At 47.7% G+C, this 20,032-nt stretch overlaps 2 protein-coding genes and 1 pseudogene across 2 annotated transcripts in view; 2 read left to right on the top strand and 1 right to left on the bottom strand.

The window, feature by feature from the left end:
* Positions 1-3,282: 3,282 nt before the first annotated feature.
* On the top strand, positions 3,283-3,635 carry LOC119767197 (mediator of RNA polymerase II transcription subunit 14-like). The gene has a single exon (XM_038255232.1). It carries the CDS (start codon positions 3,285-3,287, stop codon positions 3,525-3,527), a length of 243 nt encoding a protein of 80 aa, XP_038111160.1. The 5' UTR covers positions 3,283-3,284; the 3' UTR covers positions 3,528-3,635.
* A 1,589-nt stretch (positions 3,636-5,224) lies between these two features.
* LOC6052218 lies at positions 5,225-11,235 on the bottom strand (annotated as a pseudogene).
* An 85-nt stretch (positions 11,236-11,320) lies between these two features.
* LOC119766164 (organic cation transporter-like protein) overlaps positions 11,321-20,032 on the top strand; it is a 328,301-nt gene continuing 319,589 nt past the window's right edge. The window contains exon 1 of the mRNA XM_038250574.1: positions 11,321-11,484. Within this exon, the coding sequence (XP_038106502.1) occupies positions 11,321-11,484 (164 nt within the window). The remainder of the gene's footprint in view (positions 11,485-20,032) is intronic.

The raw sequence follows: 20,032 nt of genomic DNA, 5'->3' as shown, positions 1-20,032 counted from the left end.
AGTATCCAATTCTTCGGGGGTTCATATTCGTGAAGGAGCGTCTTGTTTGGACCGGCAAAGGTGACCTCGAAAGGCGTTCCAGTCCGTGTCATTTGGGTCACGAAACGTTTCCCTTTTCAGTTGACTGGCTTCAATGTCAAAGACAATCTGTCTGTGATCAGATAGACTAGCTTCTTCAGAGACATGCCAGTTTTTTTATTTTGTCTGCAAAAGCAGCACTACACAGAGTGAGGTCCAAGACCTCCTGTCTTGCGACAGTAACAAAAGTAGGTTCATTGCCCTTATTGCATACATTGACGTTGTTAGACGTTAAGTATTCAAGAAGGCGCTCACCTCTATCGTTAACATCCGTGCTTCCCCATATCGTATGGTGGGCGTTCGCGTCACAACCGATGAGGAACGGTTTATTGACAGCCCTACAGTATAGCACAAGTGCGGCCACTTCTGGCGGTGGAACATCGTCCTGGTCACCAGGAAAGTAAGCAGATGCAACAACCATCTCCTGCTTTCCCTTGGTGGTCGGGACGGTCACCATTGCTGCAACGATGTCTCGTTGGACGAATTCCGTGATTGGAGTACACTTGATGTTTCCGCTCAGCAGAATCGCCGTTCTTGGTGTTGCCTGCGTATTGCTGTAGATCAATCTACTGCTTTGACAGGACAGTCCAAGGATTTTGTTGTGGTTCACCCACGGTTCTTGAACGAGAGCAATCCCCAATTGCTCTTTAGTGAACCTCCGACTAAGGATACTGGAAGCACCCTTAGCATGATGGAGGTTATCCTGGATGCAACGGATATTGTTCATTGTTCAGTTGAACCTGCCGTTTTCTCCAAGATGTTTTGATGATCCGGGAACAGGATGGCAGTGTCCTGCAGCTTGGTCGCTGATGTGTGTTGAGGATGCGGGTTCCTCTTGTATAGTACATGAAGTACTGGAAGGCCACATGAAGTCGGTTTTGGATTGTATATCTGTACCTGAGAGTTTTCTGAGATGCTGTGTTGACGAGTGGTAAAATACCGTGCTCATCGTAGCGGGGGTGCTCAAGCGGTGAGGTTGTTGCGTGAATTTTCAGAATGTTCAGCTGTACCGGTGCTATATTCGCAAAAAAGCGAAAATATGCATGTGGTTGCCTAGTTTTCGTCAAAGACTGTTGCGTAACCTTACCATCTCTCGCAGAATTGCTCCGAAGAACAACAGTAGGTTCTCGTTTGGTACTGGATAACTCTCCTACTTCCTTCCTGTGCATGTCTCTCATGCGTTCCGACACCGCAAACTGCACTCTACAGTTTTCCGCCGACTCTTCTCTTCTAGTGGTGTCCTCTCTTCCGGCGGATTTCATGCTTCTTCTTCCTTCCTTCCGCGTTGGTTCCAGCTGAGAGAAGCAGCTGGCACTTGGGTTTTGGTTTTGATCAGTTTCCATGTTGATAAACCTTGTTTTCAGGACTCCTACAAACTTCAACTGTGACTCGGGCCTGCAAAGACACAGAGGAGACTACCTACTGCGTGGGGCGTCTTGGTACCACGCAGGCTCCGTTCAGACCTGGATACTTTTTGCTCCCCTCCAGACATACATCCCTTGGCACGGGTCGCTTGACACTGTAGATTGGGGATTGGGATTTGGGAAAGGGATTGGGGATGGGGAATGGGACGTGGTTCTCTGTATGGCTTTTTGCGAGATGAGAGCAGAGGACAACAATCATCTCAACGTTTCCACTTTACCCGGGCTAACGACCGGCAGTTCCAGTTCACGATGATTTCCCTTAATATGTTAAAAACCACTTATGATTTTGGCACATATTCCGTTTGTCAGCGTTTCCTGTCATTACTGGCGGAAAAAATCTACGTGGAATCAGCTGTGCAGACCTCATGTGTGACAGGAATGCAGATTGAGCGACTCCCACCGCAATGCCTAGATGGAAGTGGAAGCTGGACAGCGGATGGACAACCAAACGTTGAAGAGGCAGAGGGCTGGCGGTGAGTTGTGGCTGGAAGGACTCGTGGATTTGAGGAGATTGCACGAAACACTTTCGGAAAAACCTAACGCCGCAAGAGTTGTGTACGCTGAATACGGTTCAGTTGGCGAAGAAACGAGAGGATGGGAAGTGACAGAGGAACCATCAATTTTTGTCTTCAAGATTCCTAACGTAGCTTCCGGCGAAAAATTTAACAGTCGTCGGAAATACAGATTGCCGCTCAGATCCACACTGCGCTTTGCACAACGACAACGTGGGTTTCTTCTGATTAGTCTGGCAGACGGCATCCTGCCTCGGTACTTCTTACTGATCCCGACGATATCTTCCCGACGATATCTTCCTCGACTTTAGATCTTCCGGTGGACATCGAGTTCAGCACCATCTTGACGGACGAAGTGTTTAGTGCCAGTCGGCGGCCAAGCCGGATTAAGCGACCCCCAATGGCAACGGAAGTGGGAGATGATGGTGCAGATCTTGAACAAGGAGATTTGCCAGAGGGCGCCCATTATCAACGCGTAGCTGGCTAGTGTTGAGAACTGCAGGTCCAGGAGCAGTCATTAAAGAAATGCTGAAAGACACGGCCGTCAACCGGAGTGTCCCTATCCGAGGACGACAATTCGCCGTCTCCAATCAAGATGTAAGATGGGCACGGTGGACCGCCCTTGGTCGGATATGCCTTCCTCGGCGGCGGAAGCATGCGAGGTCCGCAAAGTCCTCGCGATCCGAGTCTTCGATTCACAACTCGACTCACACCACCTTCCGGGTCAAATCCAGCCTCTCCACCAGGGATGGAATAATCGCAAAAAAATCAATTTCGCTTGCAAACTTTCTTCACCCGCGAAAGAGAGAGGAGGCAAATCACGCGAAAGAAAATCGCTACCGAATTTCTCCAAGAAAATCAATCTGCTGATGATTTTTGGTGAATTTCCTTGTCAGCACCACTTAAAAGTATTTATTTCACTTTGTTTACACACATTGCCCATCACCAAAATGTGACAGGTCATTTTTCGACGTGTGACGTTACACTTGCAAGTGTAGTAGTGATAAAGATGATCCGCCGAATAATCAAGATGATGATTTTTTTAGATTTATTCTACCGATCTTTCGTGCGCGAGAGAGGAGAGCCAAGCTCCCTTCGGATTTTTTCTCTTGATGAACGTCTAATGATTTTCTTTTGATGATGATTATTCCATCGCTGCTCTCCACACTTGCAAAGTATGGGCGAAGGTGGCTCCCAGAACCACCCCTTCAACTTTAACATGACCTCACCACCCGATGCTCACATGCCACATCCTTCGCCAAGTGGTCTGATGCCGTCATCCCTGTTGAATCCTCAACCAAGTCCGATAGCCCACTTACCGGGACTGACAAACATGCCGTACATGGACGGACAATCGGACACTGATGGAAGTCCGTTTACGACGGCACACTCGCCAGCCGCTTTCAACTGGCCCGGATCGCGGGAAATGCTGCAACCATCACTACGACCTGGCCAAAGTCCGAACCACAAGGCGCAGGGTGAGTATTCTTCATTGGTTTTTGTTAGCGGTTGATGTGATGATCGTTACATTTTCTTTCAGCTCCACTTCACAACACTTCCCGCGTTCTGCCAGCTGCATCTGCAGGCCACTTATATCTATCAGGTCCGGACGCGTTGGCTGAGGTGTACAACTGCTTGCACTTTTTTCTTGCGGGTGAGATGGTCCGAAGCGAAACACCCGACTGGGAAATGTAAGATTCTAATTATTTTTTATTTGACCAGTTGATTGTTTACCACCGAGGACGCGACGTGCAAGTTGAACTCCACGCTGCAACTGCTGTGCGACAAAGTGTTGGAAATGCACGTGACCGCCCTGCTGGACACGGCCCCGGAATTTCTGCGCAACTGGCTGAAGGACGTCCTGCAGGGAACGCTGATAAAAGTTGAGCCCGGCGTGTTGCTAATATTTCACGACCTCGATAAGGCGTGATGGACCAATTGCTTGAAGTCGAGTGATGACGGTGCTGGGATCATCTCGGTTAATCCGATCTTCTATTTGCTGTGTCTTGGGCTGGAAGAGATGATGATGGAACTCCTTGACGGGCGCAGCTTGCTGAATCTTTCAACTTCTGATCAGTGCAAGTCACGCCCAGCTGGGGACGATTCGGGTTATCACGTTCAACACGGCCCGGTTCATAGTGCAGACGTTTCCGCTGATGGCCTCGGCACGTTCCGGCAAGGATGCGCAAATTCTGCAAGCTCCGCTCGAGTTCATCAACCTTATGATGCTCCGATCGACGGAGTTCACCACCTTATATCGCGAGATGATCGACGTGTTCAGCGCCTATTGGAAGCACCGCTGTCAGATCATGCAGCGAATTTCCCCCAAGAACGAAGGTATCGAACGGATAAAGAAATACCTGCTGAAGATCGTGATTGTGAGCTTGGGCAAGAGCATCGGCGCCGACCTTTTAGTCTCGCTGTTTCGATCGCTGAACGACTTACCTGTCAAGCTGGCCGACGTTCCGTTCGATTGACTGATCAAGCCCGATCCAGGCCTGGCGATGAGCGGCATGAACGAGTTCATACTCGTCGAACCGATCGCGAATAAGTGAAGCTGATCCGCGAACCAAACGTACCGCGCAATCACTGACGGGCTTCTTCAGACGAGTCTCCCTGATCATGGAATCGGGATGCTACGAAATGAGCCTTCCGGAGGCGTTGTGGATGAACCTGATGGTCGTCATGATCGGCCAAGACTCGCCGAAAGCTGTCGAACAACTTCAAGCTGCTCCTCAACGCGGAGTTAAAGGTACCACAAGTGTAAGTTTTCGTATGATAAATTAAATTTAGAAGGTCATTAATGAAATGCTTCTTTTCTTAGAACGCGCAATCCTGTTACATAGGTTTGATCTGCGGCGTTACAGAGCACACCTTTCGGCTACTGTCCAGCGACGAGAATATCAAAACACGCAAAGTGATTAGGAGCGTTTGCGAAGCGGTTGGTTCGCTCTAGGACTCCGAATTTGTGTACTCGATCGGTTCCAAGCAAGTTGACAACACGAACGCTTCCAACTCGCTAGAGAAGCAAAAACAGCGGGTGAAGAACGTCGCAGAGTTCCTGGCACCAGATCCAGAACTTCGTGCACATTTGTTCTCGATATGTCGATTTCATTCATATTAAATAATACAATTATATGGGCGGGGAAGGATGGGGGAGGGGGGACTCAAGGTTGTCTTCTTGTATTATTAGTGAACAAAATATGATCCTCAAGGGGCTTCGCCACTTCCCGGCGGAATTAATTCTCGTTTGCTAAACGGGCATGGTGCTGGTGATCTGTTGAACTGCAGTCCTGCGGAGTTCGAGATTCGGCCGCTGTTGGTGTTAGAACCTGTTCCGGATCCGTGATGCAGATCCGCCAGCTGCATTTCGGGGGACAACCCGACTGACGCATCGAGGCGGCAGCAATGCACCTAATGGAGGCAAACCCAGCCAGCTCGAATCCACACTGTCCTTGGACATCGGATAGATCGTTACGTTGCCATCGTGCAAAAGCAAAACTCTGTCAATCGGCATTATCCGTGGGAAACAGTTTGTCCTGCTCCTATCTGTGGAACTTAATTGCTGGATGCGGAAGAGGTGAGCCTGCAGCTGCAGGTTTGTCTTGATGTGAGGGTCGATGTATCTGAATGGGGATTGGTCGAAATTGATCTTCTGCGAACATTTAGTATTCAGACATACCTACTTGGGAGCAGTTTCGTTCGGTCCGGTCAGCTAGTTTGGCAACTGCGCGGCCAAAATGTTGTCCTCGAAGATGATCTCCAGAAGCCTATAGATTCAACGACAAGTTGAACAGCTCGATCGTGGTGTAGTTGATGTAGTAGTAGGTACGCCGCGATCATGCCCAGATTCAGCGGCAGCGTATCCATCTCGTCCTCCACACTGATGCACTTGGACTGCTCCAAAGTCGGAGAGGGTCGATTCGACCAATTCGGACAGGTGGTCCGACAAGTGTCGGTGGGTGACGCCCTGCAGGTTGTAGTAGTTCGGGTTATGGGTGAGTCGCCGATACAGGAACGTCCAGGTAAGGTAATCAACGGCGTCCTGTTTGTTTTCAATGGTTTTGGTGACGATCTCCGCGTTGAAGTGATCGTGCATACGATGATCCAGATGACTTTCCACCGGTAAACTCTCGTTGAGGAACTTCTTGAAGAAGTCCTTTTTGGAGCTCTGACACATCAGCACGCACTTGGCGTTGTCATCCTCTAGCGGACGGTTGGCCCATAGACTAATAAAAGACTACACAGTGAGCTCTGAACCATGACTCAACCTTTTTATGAGCCCTCGGCATGGCCGGTTCACTGTCAAAAATGACAGATCAAAATGTCAGAAACTGGCTCCACTGTCGATTTTCTGACGTTTCATTTTTTTGCTTTTGTTTTGATTCTTGAATCTTAACAAACACACGAATTTGTTTTACGGGGTGTGATTTTGCCATCCCAGAAGAATCGAAGAACCGGAACTATCGACAGCTTATCCATGATTATGGCCATGAAGTTTGCTTTAAAATTTATATTTCACTTCTGTTCCGTTTGCTTTCATCCCAGTGATGGAACGGTTGGCCACTAACGGCATCGGTTCCGGGTTGATTAGCAGCTGCCGGATTCGGTCATGTAACGTGTCCTGGGACTTCCGACTACCGGTCGCAAAATGAATGAAGCCAGCGAGAGCAAGTTTTATGTAGCCTGTCGAAATCGAACGTAACTAAACCGATTTGTGCCGCAAACCGGGAGGCGAACGGAATAAATGAAAGGAATAACTCCGAAGAGGCTCGACGACTTCGATCCAGAAACTTCTCTTCGTAGCTAGTCCCAAATCGTCTCTTAGACCACCAACATCTCGACAAGCGATTTGGACTTCAACAAATTGCGGCTCAATATTACCGGTGGTCGCAACCTCGGATCGCATGCCAGTGAGCTGGCTACTTGCACCGATTCGCTTAGCGTTTTTCAGATTTAATGTTACTTTCTTCAAATAAAAAAAAACTGATTTCATTATTATCAAATTTTATAATACATCATATTTTGTATGGATTTCTTGATGGATTTCGTTTATTCGACAAGATTTCTTTCAGAACGTAATCTAAATTTTAGATTTGCTGCATAGTTGGTGCATTCAAACTCAATTCATTTGACAATACTAATACGGATTCATCGCATTCTGGTACACAAACACTTCCGGTTCCGTCGTGAAAACGATCGCGAATGAAGTTCCCGTCCCTGCTGGCCGTGTACACCGACAAGATGGCATCCTTCCGCTACTCATCGCTGAACCATCGCACGTGCCAGGCGGAATCGACCGTCCCGGTGGATGTCCTCCAGATTGCCAAAAGTTTCACGCGTGGACATCAACCATCACCTCTCGTAACGCTGCAACGACCTGCGCCACGTCTCGCCGAACATGAAGCGCGAAATCGTGCTCACCGAGGTCCAGCTGGTCGATGGACATCCTCAAGACGAATCTGTTCGACGATCCGAAAGGCAGGATCATCGGCACGGCCACATTGTCCAGGTCGGAAAACGATGACGGCCAGATTCATCCTAAAGCGATTGTTCAATCATCGTTGTTAAAGCTGCGCTCAGCTTAGTGGTCGGGCCCGGGTGTTTGTTTGTTTTCTTGATGAAGTCGACCTTCCGCCACCGCACCTTTAGGTCTAGATTCGCACCCGACTGTGGTATGAAAAGTTGAACGTGGAACTGGAACATATTTAAATCCGTCGATGGCTCAGAACGCCATCCCGGTTGAACACACTTTTCGTCAGTTCGCTCCCGAAATGAACCGCAACTTGACACTAACCCCGGTCCGAACTCCCAGCCGCAACAGCCTCCTCCCTTTTTCCGAGACCTGCAGCACTTCCTTCATGTAGACATCGTTTGGGGTAACCAACTGGATCACGGCCACTTCATTTGCACTCAGATTCGAACGCCTCCAGCGACTACTGGCACAAATCGGACGTCATGGTGAAGGATTTCACGCGTGAGTTTCGATTAGCGGGAGCTCTTCGTGCAAACCTAGCTGATCCGTTCGGTGGGGTTCCATTGTTATCTTTGCTTTAATGGCACCGTACCAGGAATATCTAAAAAAGAGTTTCTTAGTTCACCTTCACAAGCAATAACGTATATACTCAAGAAAAATCAACTTACCCGCAGGATTTGCCGATCTCTCAAACGAAAAACTCCCATTCTGGAACCTGACACCATATTAAATGTTCAATCTTTGGCGGTCACTCCGCAAATTTTTGATTCGTTTGTGATTCGTTTGCTGTTGTGATTACCAAAACAAAAACAAATAAGATGCGCGCGCAAAGTAGCTCAAAACAAAACGGAGAAGGCAGTGCTGCCAAGCTAATCTGTCATACGGGGGGCGCGCCGATGCGGTTCAGCGTGGTTCACGCGGTTCAGCGTGGTTCACGCGGTTCACAGCTTATGAGTCATATTTTTTTGAAAATTTTGTTCTAAGTGTTTAGTCTTTAATTAGTCTATGGTTGGCCCGTCCCACCATCTACATGACATCCGTGACCGGGTAGTCCACGTACGAGTGACTCTTACCGTTGTAGAACTGCGTGTCCATGATGATCAACAGGTAGGCAGAAATGTTCAAGCCCCAGCACAGATCCCGCGTGACGACGCCAATCTGCACCGCACCGGAATCGAACAGCTGTTCCACGATGCGATGATCAGACGCCGTCAAGCCTTCGTGGATGTACGCAACACCCTGCGAGAGTGTCTCCTTCAACGTTTTATCCGTCATGCGATCCAAAAACGGCTTAATGTCCTCCTCCTCGGTGTGGAAGAACCGGTTCGGTTGAGCTTCAGCAGCACAGTAAGCCAAAATATCAATCGCCGTCAAGCGAGCCAACTTCCTCGAGCTCACAAACACAATCACCGGTTTGTGCGGGCTGAACTTGGTTACGGCGTTGTACACCGGTTTGGACATGGCCGCAATGCGCTACGCGTTGTGCGTTATGTTGAATCCCTGCACGTGCAGTTCCAGCGGGATTGGCCGCACGCTCGGATGGAAGTTGAAGGTCGCATTCGCGTTGCAACCCAGTCATTGAGCTACGTCCCGGGCGTTCGACAGCGCGATGGTCAGGATCAGCTTCTCAATCTGGGACGAAATGTACCGCATACGGGAGCAGACGACCTCCAACACAGGACCTTCCTCACCGCCAATCAACTGCAGCTCATCCACAATAAACAGCTGGATGTTCTGGACGTTCTTCCTCTCCTTCAACGCCGAGACAAAATGTCCCACTTGTCTGCCTTGGTCACGATGATTTGCCCCTTGGCGATCAGCTTCACCCATCCGGTTTCCCCCGTCAGCTTGACCACCTTGCCGCCCAAGTTCTGGCCAAACTTCTGGTGCCAATCCATGAAGATCAGCTCGGCCAGCGCGTCCCTCGAGACCAGATAAACAACCCGATCGTGCGGATTCTGCTGCAACATCCGCAGCACGGCAAACTCCGGGATCGTCGTCTTGCCCGACCCGGTTGGCGCACCCACAAACACATTGTCCTCACTGTTGTACACCGCGTTGAAGACCTGCGTCTGGATCGGATTGAACTGCGGGAATCGGTCCGCGTACAGCTCTTCGAAGCGTGGCTCACACAACGCACTGATCGGCAGCGGCTGCAAATCGAGCAGCTCCGTCGGGGCAGGTTCTTCTCTGGTAGAATCAGGTGACGGAACGAAACCGGAAGTTGCGTCTCCGCGCCAATCCACCGGTCGGACACGATGCGCAGGAAGTACTGCGGTGGCAACGGTTCAAACACCGGCACGAAGAACTTCACCAGGTGATCGTCCTGGCAGTACTTGTACTTGAGCAGGAAGTACTCGTGGTGCAGGATAACCTCGGAATCGACGTCCTCAACCAAAATCCAGAACGCCTCCGACTGGCCGTGAACCTTCTCGTCCCACTGGAAGTCCGGCGTGATGGTCAACTCGACGCGCAGCGTAGAACGCGTAATCGGTTGAATGCAAGTTGAATGTGCGTGGACAGCTACAGCTTGGGGAACTGGTACACGTACTTGTAGATGGTCTTGCCCAGCTTCGGCACTCGAATCAACTCTCCGATCTCGTTCGCCTCCAGATCGTACAGCCGCTTCCACGGGAAGTTCTTCTTCTCGATCTCCCTGCCACATGCGCCGACCGATCATCTTGCACAGCCTTAGGCACTTGTCCGCCAGCTGGGCCCACTCGCGGTGTAGGACAATCTCGAAGATGGCACGCAGCAGACGGGACGCAGACTGGGTCACGTACACCATGTCGGCCATCAGGGCAAAGCCCTCGAGTTTCAGCTGGGAGATGTAGGCTTGCAGGAGGACGTTGACCTTGGCACTGGGTTCTTCCATGCTTTCCTTGATCGGGATCGGAACGCGCTCCATCAGCTTTTGCAGCTCGAGTGTCTCTTCCTCGCGAACCGTTATGTTCCGGAACTCGCCGGACATTCGACCGATTCTGGTGACCTGGAAGTTGTCACTTTTGCGGTCGTACTTGATGAGACCGCTCTTCCACAGGTTTGCAGCAAGTTGGTGCGGAAGCCCTCCAGCAGCGGGTAAAAATTCAAAACAAAAACATCCAATGTGCCGAGCCGAACCAGCGTCTATGGCTGAAAGGCTCGTTAATAAAGACAACTAACTAACTAACATCCAATGTTTTTGCCTCGGTTTTTGCAATATTTGTAAACATTACAGGCAACAGTCTTGTACCTACTTGTGGAAGCTGGATATTTTTTAATCAATATTATTTAACACTAAGATTTACTGCACTTTTATGGTTTGACTTATCTAAAACTATTTTTGCATGCATCAAAATTGTGTTAAACATCCAAAAAGTATTTAAAAGGTGCAAAATTAAATAAAAACATAAAAAATTAAAATATATTTTAAATCCAGTAGAAGGTTCTGTACGGTAGGCATGTTTGGGTACAGTGACGCCATCTACGAAACAAATGAAGGGTTCACAAAACTGTCGATAGAGGGCCATCGCGCACCAACACTGCGAACCTGGCGGAAAAAATGAGAAACATGCCGTCAGGTGTTCCATTGGTATGATACCACAATTTGGTCTTGCATATTCCTTAAGACTAATTTTAAAGGCTTCAGGAATACCAAAAAATGAGTATTGATACCAGAGAAAGATATTATTACGCATTTCCTTTGTTATTTACCCAAACTCGGGTCGATCGCTGATGCGTTGTTCAGCAACGGAGGAGCAAACATGAGTGGTCTCCATGCTCATACTCATGCTCGTAATTCTGGCTATGCTTGGACATTACCACTGCACCTTTATTAAATGGGTTTTCATATGGCTGAGCAACGTTTTTTTTTGCATTTACAGCATTTTAAAAATTCGGATGTGAAACCTTGGATAAAACCTGGTCACGGCAGCAAAATAATTCCATGTGACACTTTTGAACATCATGCTGAATACCAATCAATAATAACACAATTTGATTTGGTGTGCTCAAGGTAAGTGAGAAACGTGGTAGGTATTACTACAGTTTGTCTAGGAAACAGTTTGGCCAATGTTTGACAGATCCAAACGCGCTGGACACCAAACGCCCTTTACGCCCAGCAAAACTGGCAGTGTTGCAAGCACAAAACATGCGTTGCCAGTGCCTATTTATTTTGCATCGGCCAGTCTGACAGTCTGTAATACCTACAGACTGTCTAGGGGAAACTAACTACGAACTTAGAAAAAAGGACTTTTTGAAAATAACATACCATTCTGTTGTCTCAATGAAATGGAAATCATTTAATTGAAACATGGATTTTTGTATCTTCAAATTTTTTTTCCAAATTTGTGTGTTTTTAACTTATTTTTCTGTTTAAAATTAATGATTTTTTGTTTGTTTTAGCTGATGAACATGTTTTGCTTCGCTAAGTACAACTCTGGATTTTTTTTAAAAGGTCCAATAAACCAAATTTCCAGTTTTTGCTTTTTGGGTGTTTTTGAAACAGCCTTTGGAGTTCGTTCAAAAATTACGTCCATGAATAGGGGGAGGGGGGGGTCTGAGGTTTGTGACAGCCCATGTTAAAGGTATAGGAAAAGTGCATGAACGGGGGAGGGGGGGGGGGGTGGTCTGAAATCCTGAAAATCCCTGGACGTAATATTTGAACAAACCCTCCCAGTCAAATCAATCCGAATTCTGAAACGGAATCTTATTAGAATCGTGTACAAATTCCGTTTCAAACGCAACAACCGGTTCCATGTTCGAACCGGTTGTTGCGTTTGAAACGGAATTTGTATACGATTCTAATTCGATTCCGTTTCAGAATTTGGATTGATTTGACTGGCCTTGAGTCAGGAGAATGAAAAAAGGTGCAGGTGGTTATGTTACACATGACCAGTATGACAAAGAACTTAGCAGAGATGCTTTTATAATTAAGTCATTTTGTTGAATTATGTCAGATAAAATCAAAACGGGAGCAGCTGTGGCTGAATGGTTACAGTGTTTGCTTTGTAAGCGAATGGTTCTGGGTTCGATTCCCATCTGCTCCCATCGAGAAAGTTAAGGACATAGAAATACTTGAAATGCTGAATATAAACGAAAAATCAAAGTCGCCGAAGGCGGGGTTCGAACCCCCGTCCTTTGGATTGGTAAGCAAAAATGCTAACCACTAGGCCATGGCGACTTGGTGAGCATAGACTGGAATTAGGAATACTGTTACAACCAACCCGCAACGCCTTTCGAGGTGTATCCTAGGGTTCTACCTCTCCTACTAACATTGAGTCCAAAACCTCCCTACAAACATCTATACCACTAAGGTGACGTAGGGGTCCTTGCGCACTTTAGATAGGTGTTTACTAACGATCCTTCATATCCCTGAGGATAGCTTGGACCCGGCCTGGACCCCCTTATGCCCTGGGCTGTATTACACACTTATCAAAAGATGAAGACATGGTATCTCCCGTGTTGGATTATTGTTCCGGATGAGGGTCTAACACAACCAGACCAAACAGAGGGATAAGCGTTGTGGAGCCTTCCGGTGGTGGGGCGTCCTCCAAATGCTAATGCTAATGCTAATGCTAATTATGTCAGATAAAATCAAAACATAATTGGATTTATAAGTTCGCTCAATTTCTCTTTATGCTCCGTATCAAAAACCATGATATCTGTATGGTTCGATGTTTGTCCCCAATCGGAACAATCGTGAGGTAGCGGACTCTCCAGATTATGGCCACCTTTATCGAAATGGCCAGTATTATGACCGAGCCACGTAGCCCAGTGGTAACGCTTCTGCCTCGTAAGCGGTAAATCGGTGTTCAAAACCCGGCTCGGACCAACAAAACTGGTGATCTTTTCCCTTCTGGATTCGATTGCTTAGTAAAGGGAAGGTAATGTATCGTCACAAACTGGACCTTATCAAGACACCTTAGGAAGACAACCTATGGAATGTTAACATTAACCTTAACATTTTAACTTTAAGTAGAATAATAAACTGTCACTGAATCCGCTTTGTAAATGCCGGCCCCGATACTCTTCACGGGTGTTCCCCTCAGGAACAGGGAAAGATTTACTTTTTTTACTTTACAAGTATTGAAAACCATGAGTTGTGATACTAACATTGCAAAACTCGTTGGTTCAGTAAATGTCTTCCCGGGAAAACTTTCCTTTAGGGCACCGGCCAATCCATGTTGTGGCCAATACTGTCAAAATGGCCATTTTAATTACCAGTATTGAAAACCATGTATTTTGATATCTATTATCTATTAGCGATGGCGACCAAAACCGCTAAAGTCTGTGTTAAGTGCAAGAAAAATATCAACGCACGACATGGAAAGCCGCTGCAGTGCGACGGAAAGTGCAGACAGGTGTGGCACAAGGCGTGTACAAGTGTCTCCGATGAATCAATATTTCGTTCCTGACAAATTCTGGTTTTGCGCTCCGTGCAAGGAGTCCCGAAACCGCAACAGAAGAAGCACGATAAACATGGCCGACCGAACACCGTCTACACCATCCACGGCAAAGGCTGGAGCTGCATCATCCACCACTGAAGCTGCGATCGTCCGGATCGAATCCAAACTGGACCAGCTCATCGGCTGGCAGAAGGATGTCATAACGGAGATCCGCGGCATACAAAACACGCTAGAAGAATTGCGGACAACCACGGAAACGCTGATGGATGAGCAACAGCAGCTTCGTTCCGACAACTTCGAGTTGCGAAGACAGCTGGAGTTGAACGAAATCGAAATTGACCAACTGAGGCAGGAAAAGCTGGGCAAGACGTTGGAGATTTCGAACGTGCCTGTTGCCGAAGATGAAGACCTCTTTGACAAAGTCACTCAGATTTGTCATGGGATCGGAGTCGTACTGGATATCAGCGAGGTGAAGGAAATCTTCAGGGCTCCCACGTACCAGTCCCAGAAGTCACAAATTCCGCCACCCATCCAGCTGAAGCTTAGCAGTAAGAAGAAAAGAGACGAACTATTGGCGAAAAAGAGAGAAAAGAAGGAGTTAACTACGGCAATCCTGGACAAGGGAACCGATAAACCGGTCAACATTTACATCAGCGAAGTGCTGACCAAGCGGAGTCGGTACCTGTTCAAGCTGGCGAGAGATTTGAGACGAAGCGACAGAATTAAGTTTGCTTGGTTCAGAGATGGCAGGTTGTTGGTTAGAAAAACCGAGAAAGCCAAGGTGAAGGGGATCAGATCCGTAGCCGCACTAGATGAGTTCACAAAATAATCCTAACCTCCAACTGCCCTTCCAACCAAGCACAAAAACAATCAACACCATCAAACAACTCAAGTTCAACAGCGAAAACAGTCTAAAACTGTTCTATTTCAACGCGAGAAGTCTCAACGACAAACTCACCGAGTTGGAGTTCCTGCTCGACGAAGCCAACTGTCGGATGGATGCCCTTATGATCACCGAAACCTGGTCACGACCCGAGACGGAGCAATCTATGTGTCTCAGCAACTATCAATGCTTCTTCGCTTCGAGATCAACGAGACGTGGCGGTGGTTCAGCAATCTTCATTCACAACGATATACACTGCAAACCGATACACAACTACTGCGACGAACACAACAGTTTCATTGCTGTTGAAGTTGGTGACCGTGAAAAAACTGTCCTGGTTTGTGTGTATCGCCCACCTGAACCGCTGTCCTCCTCGCTGGATTGCTTTTTTCAACATCTGGACACCTTTCTCGCGGCGCAAGCGTGCCGAACAACAATCGTCACCGGGGACTTCAACCTGGATCTGCTCACAACAACAACTGCTGTCCAAAGGTACACCAACATCGTGCTGTCAAATGGGTTTATTTTCTGCGGTCACCGTCCAACTCGTTTCGAAGCCTGTCTGGACCACATTCTAACGAACAACACCGAGCTACAAGTAACTGTTCAACAGTTGCAGTACAACTTGTTTGACCACGATGCGATGTTTATTGAAGCAACCAGAACGATCGACTGTATATCTTCGGGTAGGGTAAGCTTCACCAAGACCGATGTCAACAAACTTCGTCTGTACCTACAGCAGCACCCTCCCAACACAAGCATGCAGTTCTCGGTAGAAGAAAACTACAACGTTCTACTGTCGCAGCTACGCTCGGGGATAGAAGCTTCCTCAACACAAGTCCGTTCACGGAGAACCAAACAAACACACTCAAAGCCCTGGTTTGACAACGAGTTGAAACAATGCATTCGCACCAAGAACTACTGGTATGGGAAACATCGCCAGAACATCGCTGACCACGTCACCCGAGACACATACCATCGCTGGGCCAACACAGTCACGAGTTTGAAACGTACGAAAAGAAAGCGTTATTATGGTGCTAAATTCGAACGTCAACAAAGCAGCATAACTGGCACCTGGGACGTCGTCCGAGAAGTTTTGGGCTCCAGACGGAAAAGCAGCAAGGGGATCTCCAGCCGGTTTAGCAGTACGGACGAAAAGCAGCGTTGCGTGGAAGATGCAAACACCTATTTCGCTGCAGCGGGTAAGCATCTCGCTGAAAACATTCCCTACACAGCCATGCAACCCATTAACCCCCAGACAGACCAATTGTTGGTCCTGGAACCAGTTCCACGCACGATCGTTCTGCAAACGATAGCCAGCCTACCAGCCTCAAAATCGACCGGGTATGACGCCTGCCAACCGAACTTCTTTAAAGCTTGCGGGGAAATCCTCTCCTCCGCTGACAGTGTTGCTGACGTCGTGAACACCTCGATTCGGCAGTCGCTCGTCCCCAACGCTCTTAAGCTGTCCAAGGTAGTTCCGATCCCGAAAACACCAGCTGCAAGAAACGTCTCTGAATTCCGCCCTATCAACATCCCAAGCGTGACCAACAAAGTTTTGCAGAAAATCGTGAACAAGCAACTCACCGAGCACCTTGAAAGAAACCACCTGCTATCTCCTCGTCAGTACGGCTTTAGGCCGAAGTCCAACACACAATCGGCTTTATTTGATGCGGTGGTCGAAATACAGAGGAACTGCGATCAAAAACTCAAGGTGGCTGCGGTGTTCCTCGATCTGTCCAAAGCTTTCGACACCTGTGAGAAGCGAATTCTTCTGCGAAGTCTCAGCGAACTTGGTATGAATGGACAGTCCCTGCGATGGTTTGAAAGTTTCCTGGGGGAACGTCAACAATACGTTTGCGACAACGGTCTAAACAGCGAACCACTACTTGTTGACTACGGTGTAGTCCAGGGGAGCATTGTCGGACCGACGCTCTTCAACTGTTATGTCAACAACCTCAAGGATCTTCCGCTACATGGAACTCTTTTCATGTATGCTGACGACATCGTGCTCGTGTATGCTGCCTCAACATACGAAGAGCTGCAAAGCAGAATGAACGAGGACCTCTGTCATTTGTGTCGCTGGATGAATCAACATAAGTTGACTGTGAACATTCCGAAAACCAAGTACATGCTGTTCAACGCCCCAAGCTGGACCAGACTCGATGTTGTGTACAACGGCGAGTGCATCGACTATGTCGACGCGTTTAAGTACCTAGGAGTATGGCTGGACAGCGGTTTGAAGTGGACCGTGCACATCGAGAAGCTGAACAAAACACTGGCACAGGTAGCGGGTGTCTTCAAGAGGGTCTCTTCCGTTCTACCAACCCAGACGAAACGGATGCTCTACTTTTCCTTGTTCTATAGTCATCTTATCTACGGCATAGCAGTTTGGGGAACAGCTGGTAGCACTGCACTCAACCTGCTGCAAACCACGCAGAACAAGGCCATCAAGAACCTGTTTGGCTATCACTACCGCACATCGACAGCTCTAATACACTCCAACAACCGGTTCTTAAGCGTGAGTAGCACTTACACCGCTGTTGCTTGCTGCCACGTGCACAAAATCCAGCGAAATTGTATCCACACCAACACTGTCTTGAGCAGAGGAGAGGACCGCCATCAACACTACACCAGAAGAAGGGGAGACTTCACAGCTAGCAGAATCAACACCACGACGTTTGGCCAAAATTCTGCCCTCTACAGGGCGACCTTGATGTACAACGCACTCCAAGACGACATGAAAACGCTACATCCTGCTCGTTACAAGAAAGTTCTACAAAACCAACTCCTTGAGGAACAGTTTTAGATTGTTAACACTTTAAATCTTTTTTTTCGTCTCTATTTTCGTTTTGAAATTGTATAAATTAGTTGTTCTTTTTTTGCACTCTATTTGTAACTGTAAATCTTACTAAAAATGTACTGTACGGTAAAACTAGTCTGCCACTAAGAGCCAAAGGCTCACTGGCAAATAAAACGATTAAACTATAAAAAAAAACTATATATTGCCCAAAATCGTTAAATTCGTTAAATGTCCACCCAAGACAACCTCCCTGAGGGCACCGGCCACTCCAGGTTGTGGCCACCTTTTTTTTCTAAATTGCAATATTCATTACCAATATCAAACACCATGAATGTTGATACCCGTATTGCTCAAAATCGTAAGGTTCGGTAATTGTCCTCCCGAAAGAACCTCCCTGAGGGCAACGGCCACTCCAGTTTGTGGCCAATACTGTCAAAATGGTCATTTTAATTACCAGTATTGAAAACCATGAATTTTGATACCCATATTGCCCAAAATCGTATGGTTCGGTAAATGTTCTCCCGGGAGAACCTCCCTGAGGGCACCAGTATCAAGATCCAAGAAGTTTGATACCCATATTGTCCAGTCTCGTATGGCCTTCCATCGGTACACCCCTGAGGGATCTGGCCAATCCGGGTCTTGTGGCCAGAATATTCCGGTGGCTCTCAATAATTCCAGCTGGCCTGCCTCCACTTGGTCTGCTCCTAGCTCCAGGCCAGCTGTTGTCCAAATAGAACGAATATCGAGGGGAACGACACAGTGAAATATCCTGGATTTTGGTTAAATTTCAGCATTTTCTAAAAATCCTATTCAATCCGACTCAGCGTGTGAAATCCTAAAAATCCAAGCAAATCCGATTTCAGCTAAGCAAATCCGACCTCAGCTAGTCAAAATCTCGACGAAATTGATCGACAACATGTCAAACGTAATGTCGAAATTGACACTTACGAAAATTTGTTTTGATTTATTGCTGGAAAAACACCCTTCGGTGTGGTCAGAGAGAAGCGAGGAAACAATTTCCCGAAAAGTTGGTCGGCCACAAAGAAGCGAATGTGGCCGTGGAAGGAAGGCTTACCCAACGTGGGAACCGATACATCAGAAAAGGGGAAAATGGTGCGAGGACCCATGAAGAGGAAAAGAGTCCAGCGAACCGCGTTGGCCGGGAATTCGGAGGGAATCGGCCTTCTAGAAGAAGGAAGGAGGAGGAGATCAAATTACACACGGATGGGATTTACCAAAAGTCCAAAAATCTTTCGCGCAGGCAATGGACCACGGTCCGAACACACTCAGTCATTGCGGATTCCTTACAGGCCACATACGGCAATCCAATTGACGCTATCTTTAACTTTCGGGAAACATTCCTGATGGGGGACACTTCTGCGGGGGCGGGATCGGGGGCAACACACGGCGGGCCAGGTGATCTTATCACCGTTCGGTTTCGTTTTCCGGTGGGAGACGTCCAATCGGACGATTTCAGCGTGGCGCACTTTTGGGGGGCACACACCGAACTGTGCTGGAAGATTGACGATCAGCTGGGCACTGCGGGACGGGTTCGCGGTGAGCACTAGCGGGGATAGGTGATTAATCACCGGGGGGAATTGTTTTCCACTGTAGCAGATCGAACGGGGTGAAAATAAACGCGGCGCAAAACTTGATGGCAAACGCGACTACTCCGTGCGAGTTCAAACCTTTATTTGTGAACGTAAACAAAACCTCTTCTTCCCTTTCCCTTCTCCTCTTCCTTCCTCATCCGTCGGTGACAGTTCTCGCTGCCACCTACTACTGTCATTCGTACCAACCTATCTAGATAGCGCTGTGCGCTTTTTCTGTTTACGGGTACAGGGACAATTCGATTTTGATTCCCAACAATTCCTATTGTCCTGGTTGTACGCTACCCATCTCGGATCACTTGTTAAATTCCTAAAAAATGATTTTTTGTTGACATGTTTTGTTTTTGTTCAATAATCTTTATTTTCGATTCATGTTTTCACACATTGACAACACGCATTATTTTTTTCGAGGTCATGTAAAATAAAAACCCGAACGTAACGGTTCAGCAGATTCTTGCTTTTGTACACCATTCCCACGTTGAGCGTCGCCAACTTTTTGCCACATCTGATGCCACCGGAATCGTTGTCATGGATGCGTATAGTTCCGGCAGCGGTGTGGACACGTAACCTCCAGCCATGACTAGTTCGGCGTTGAGGGCACCGGTAACCGATAACCAACCTTTAGTGCCGTCCGGAACAGGAAAGTCAAAACGTGATGCTTTTTTATTAACGATGCTGCTGCAGTTTTTTTTAAATTGATTTTTATACTTCGTGTGTGTCTCCGTTCCGTCGTCTTTGGCTTCGTAGGAAGCTGCTGATCGAAATAATCCGACGGTAACAGATTAGGCTCGATTTGTCCGAAAAATCAGATTCTTGTCTTGACCGTTTTGACGTTTGTTTTGCATACACACTAAAGTAAT

The sequence above is a fragment of the Culex quinquefasciatus genome, chromosome 2, assembly GCF_015732765.1.
Source record: "Culex quinquefasciatus strain JHB chromosome 2, VPISU_Cqui_1.0_pri_paternal, whole genome shotgun sequence".
Classification (NCBI taxonomy): Eukaryota; Metazoa; Arthropoda; class Insecta; order Diptera; family Culicidae; genus Culex; species Culex quinquefasciatus.
The sequence above is the reverse complement of the archived record's forward strand: the minus strand, read 5'-3'. Positions and strand labels throughout refer to the sequence as shown.

Excerpts from the sequence above, each read along its gene's own strand:
- LOC119767197 (XM_038255232.1), top strand. The coding sequence starts at position 3,285 with ATGCCGTCATCCCTGTTGAATCCTCAACCAAGTCCGATAGCCCACTTA.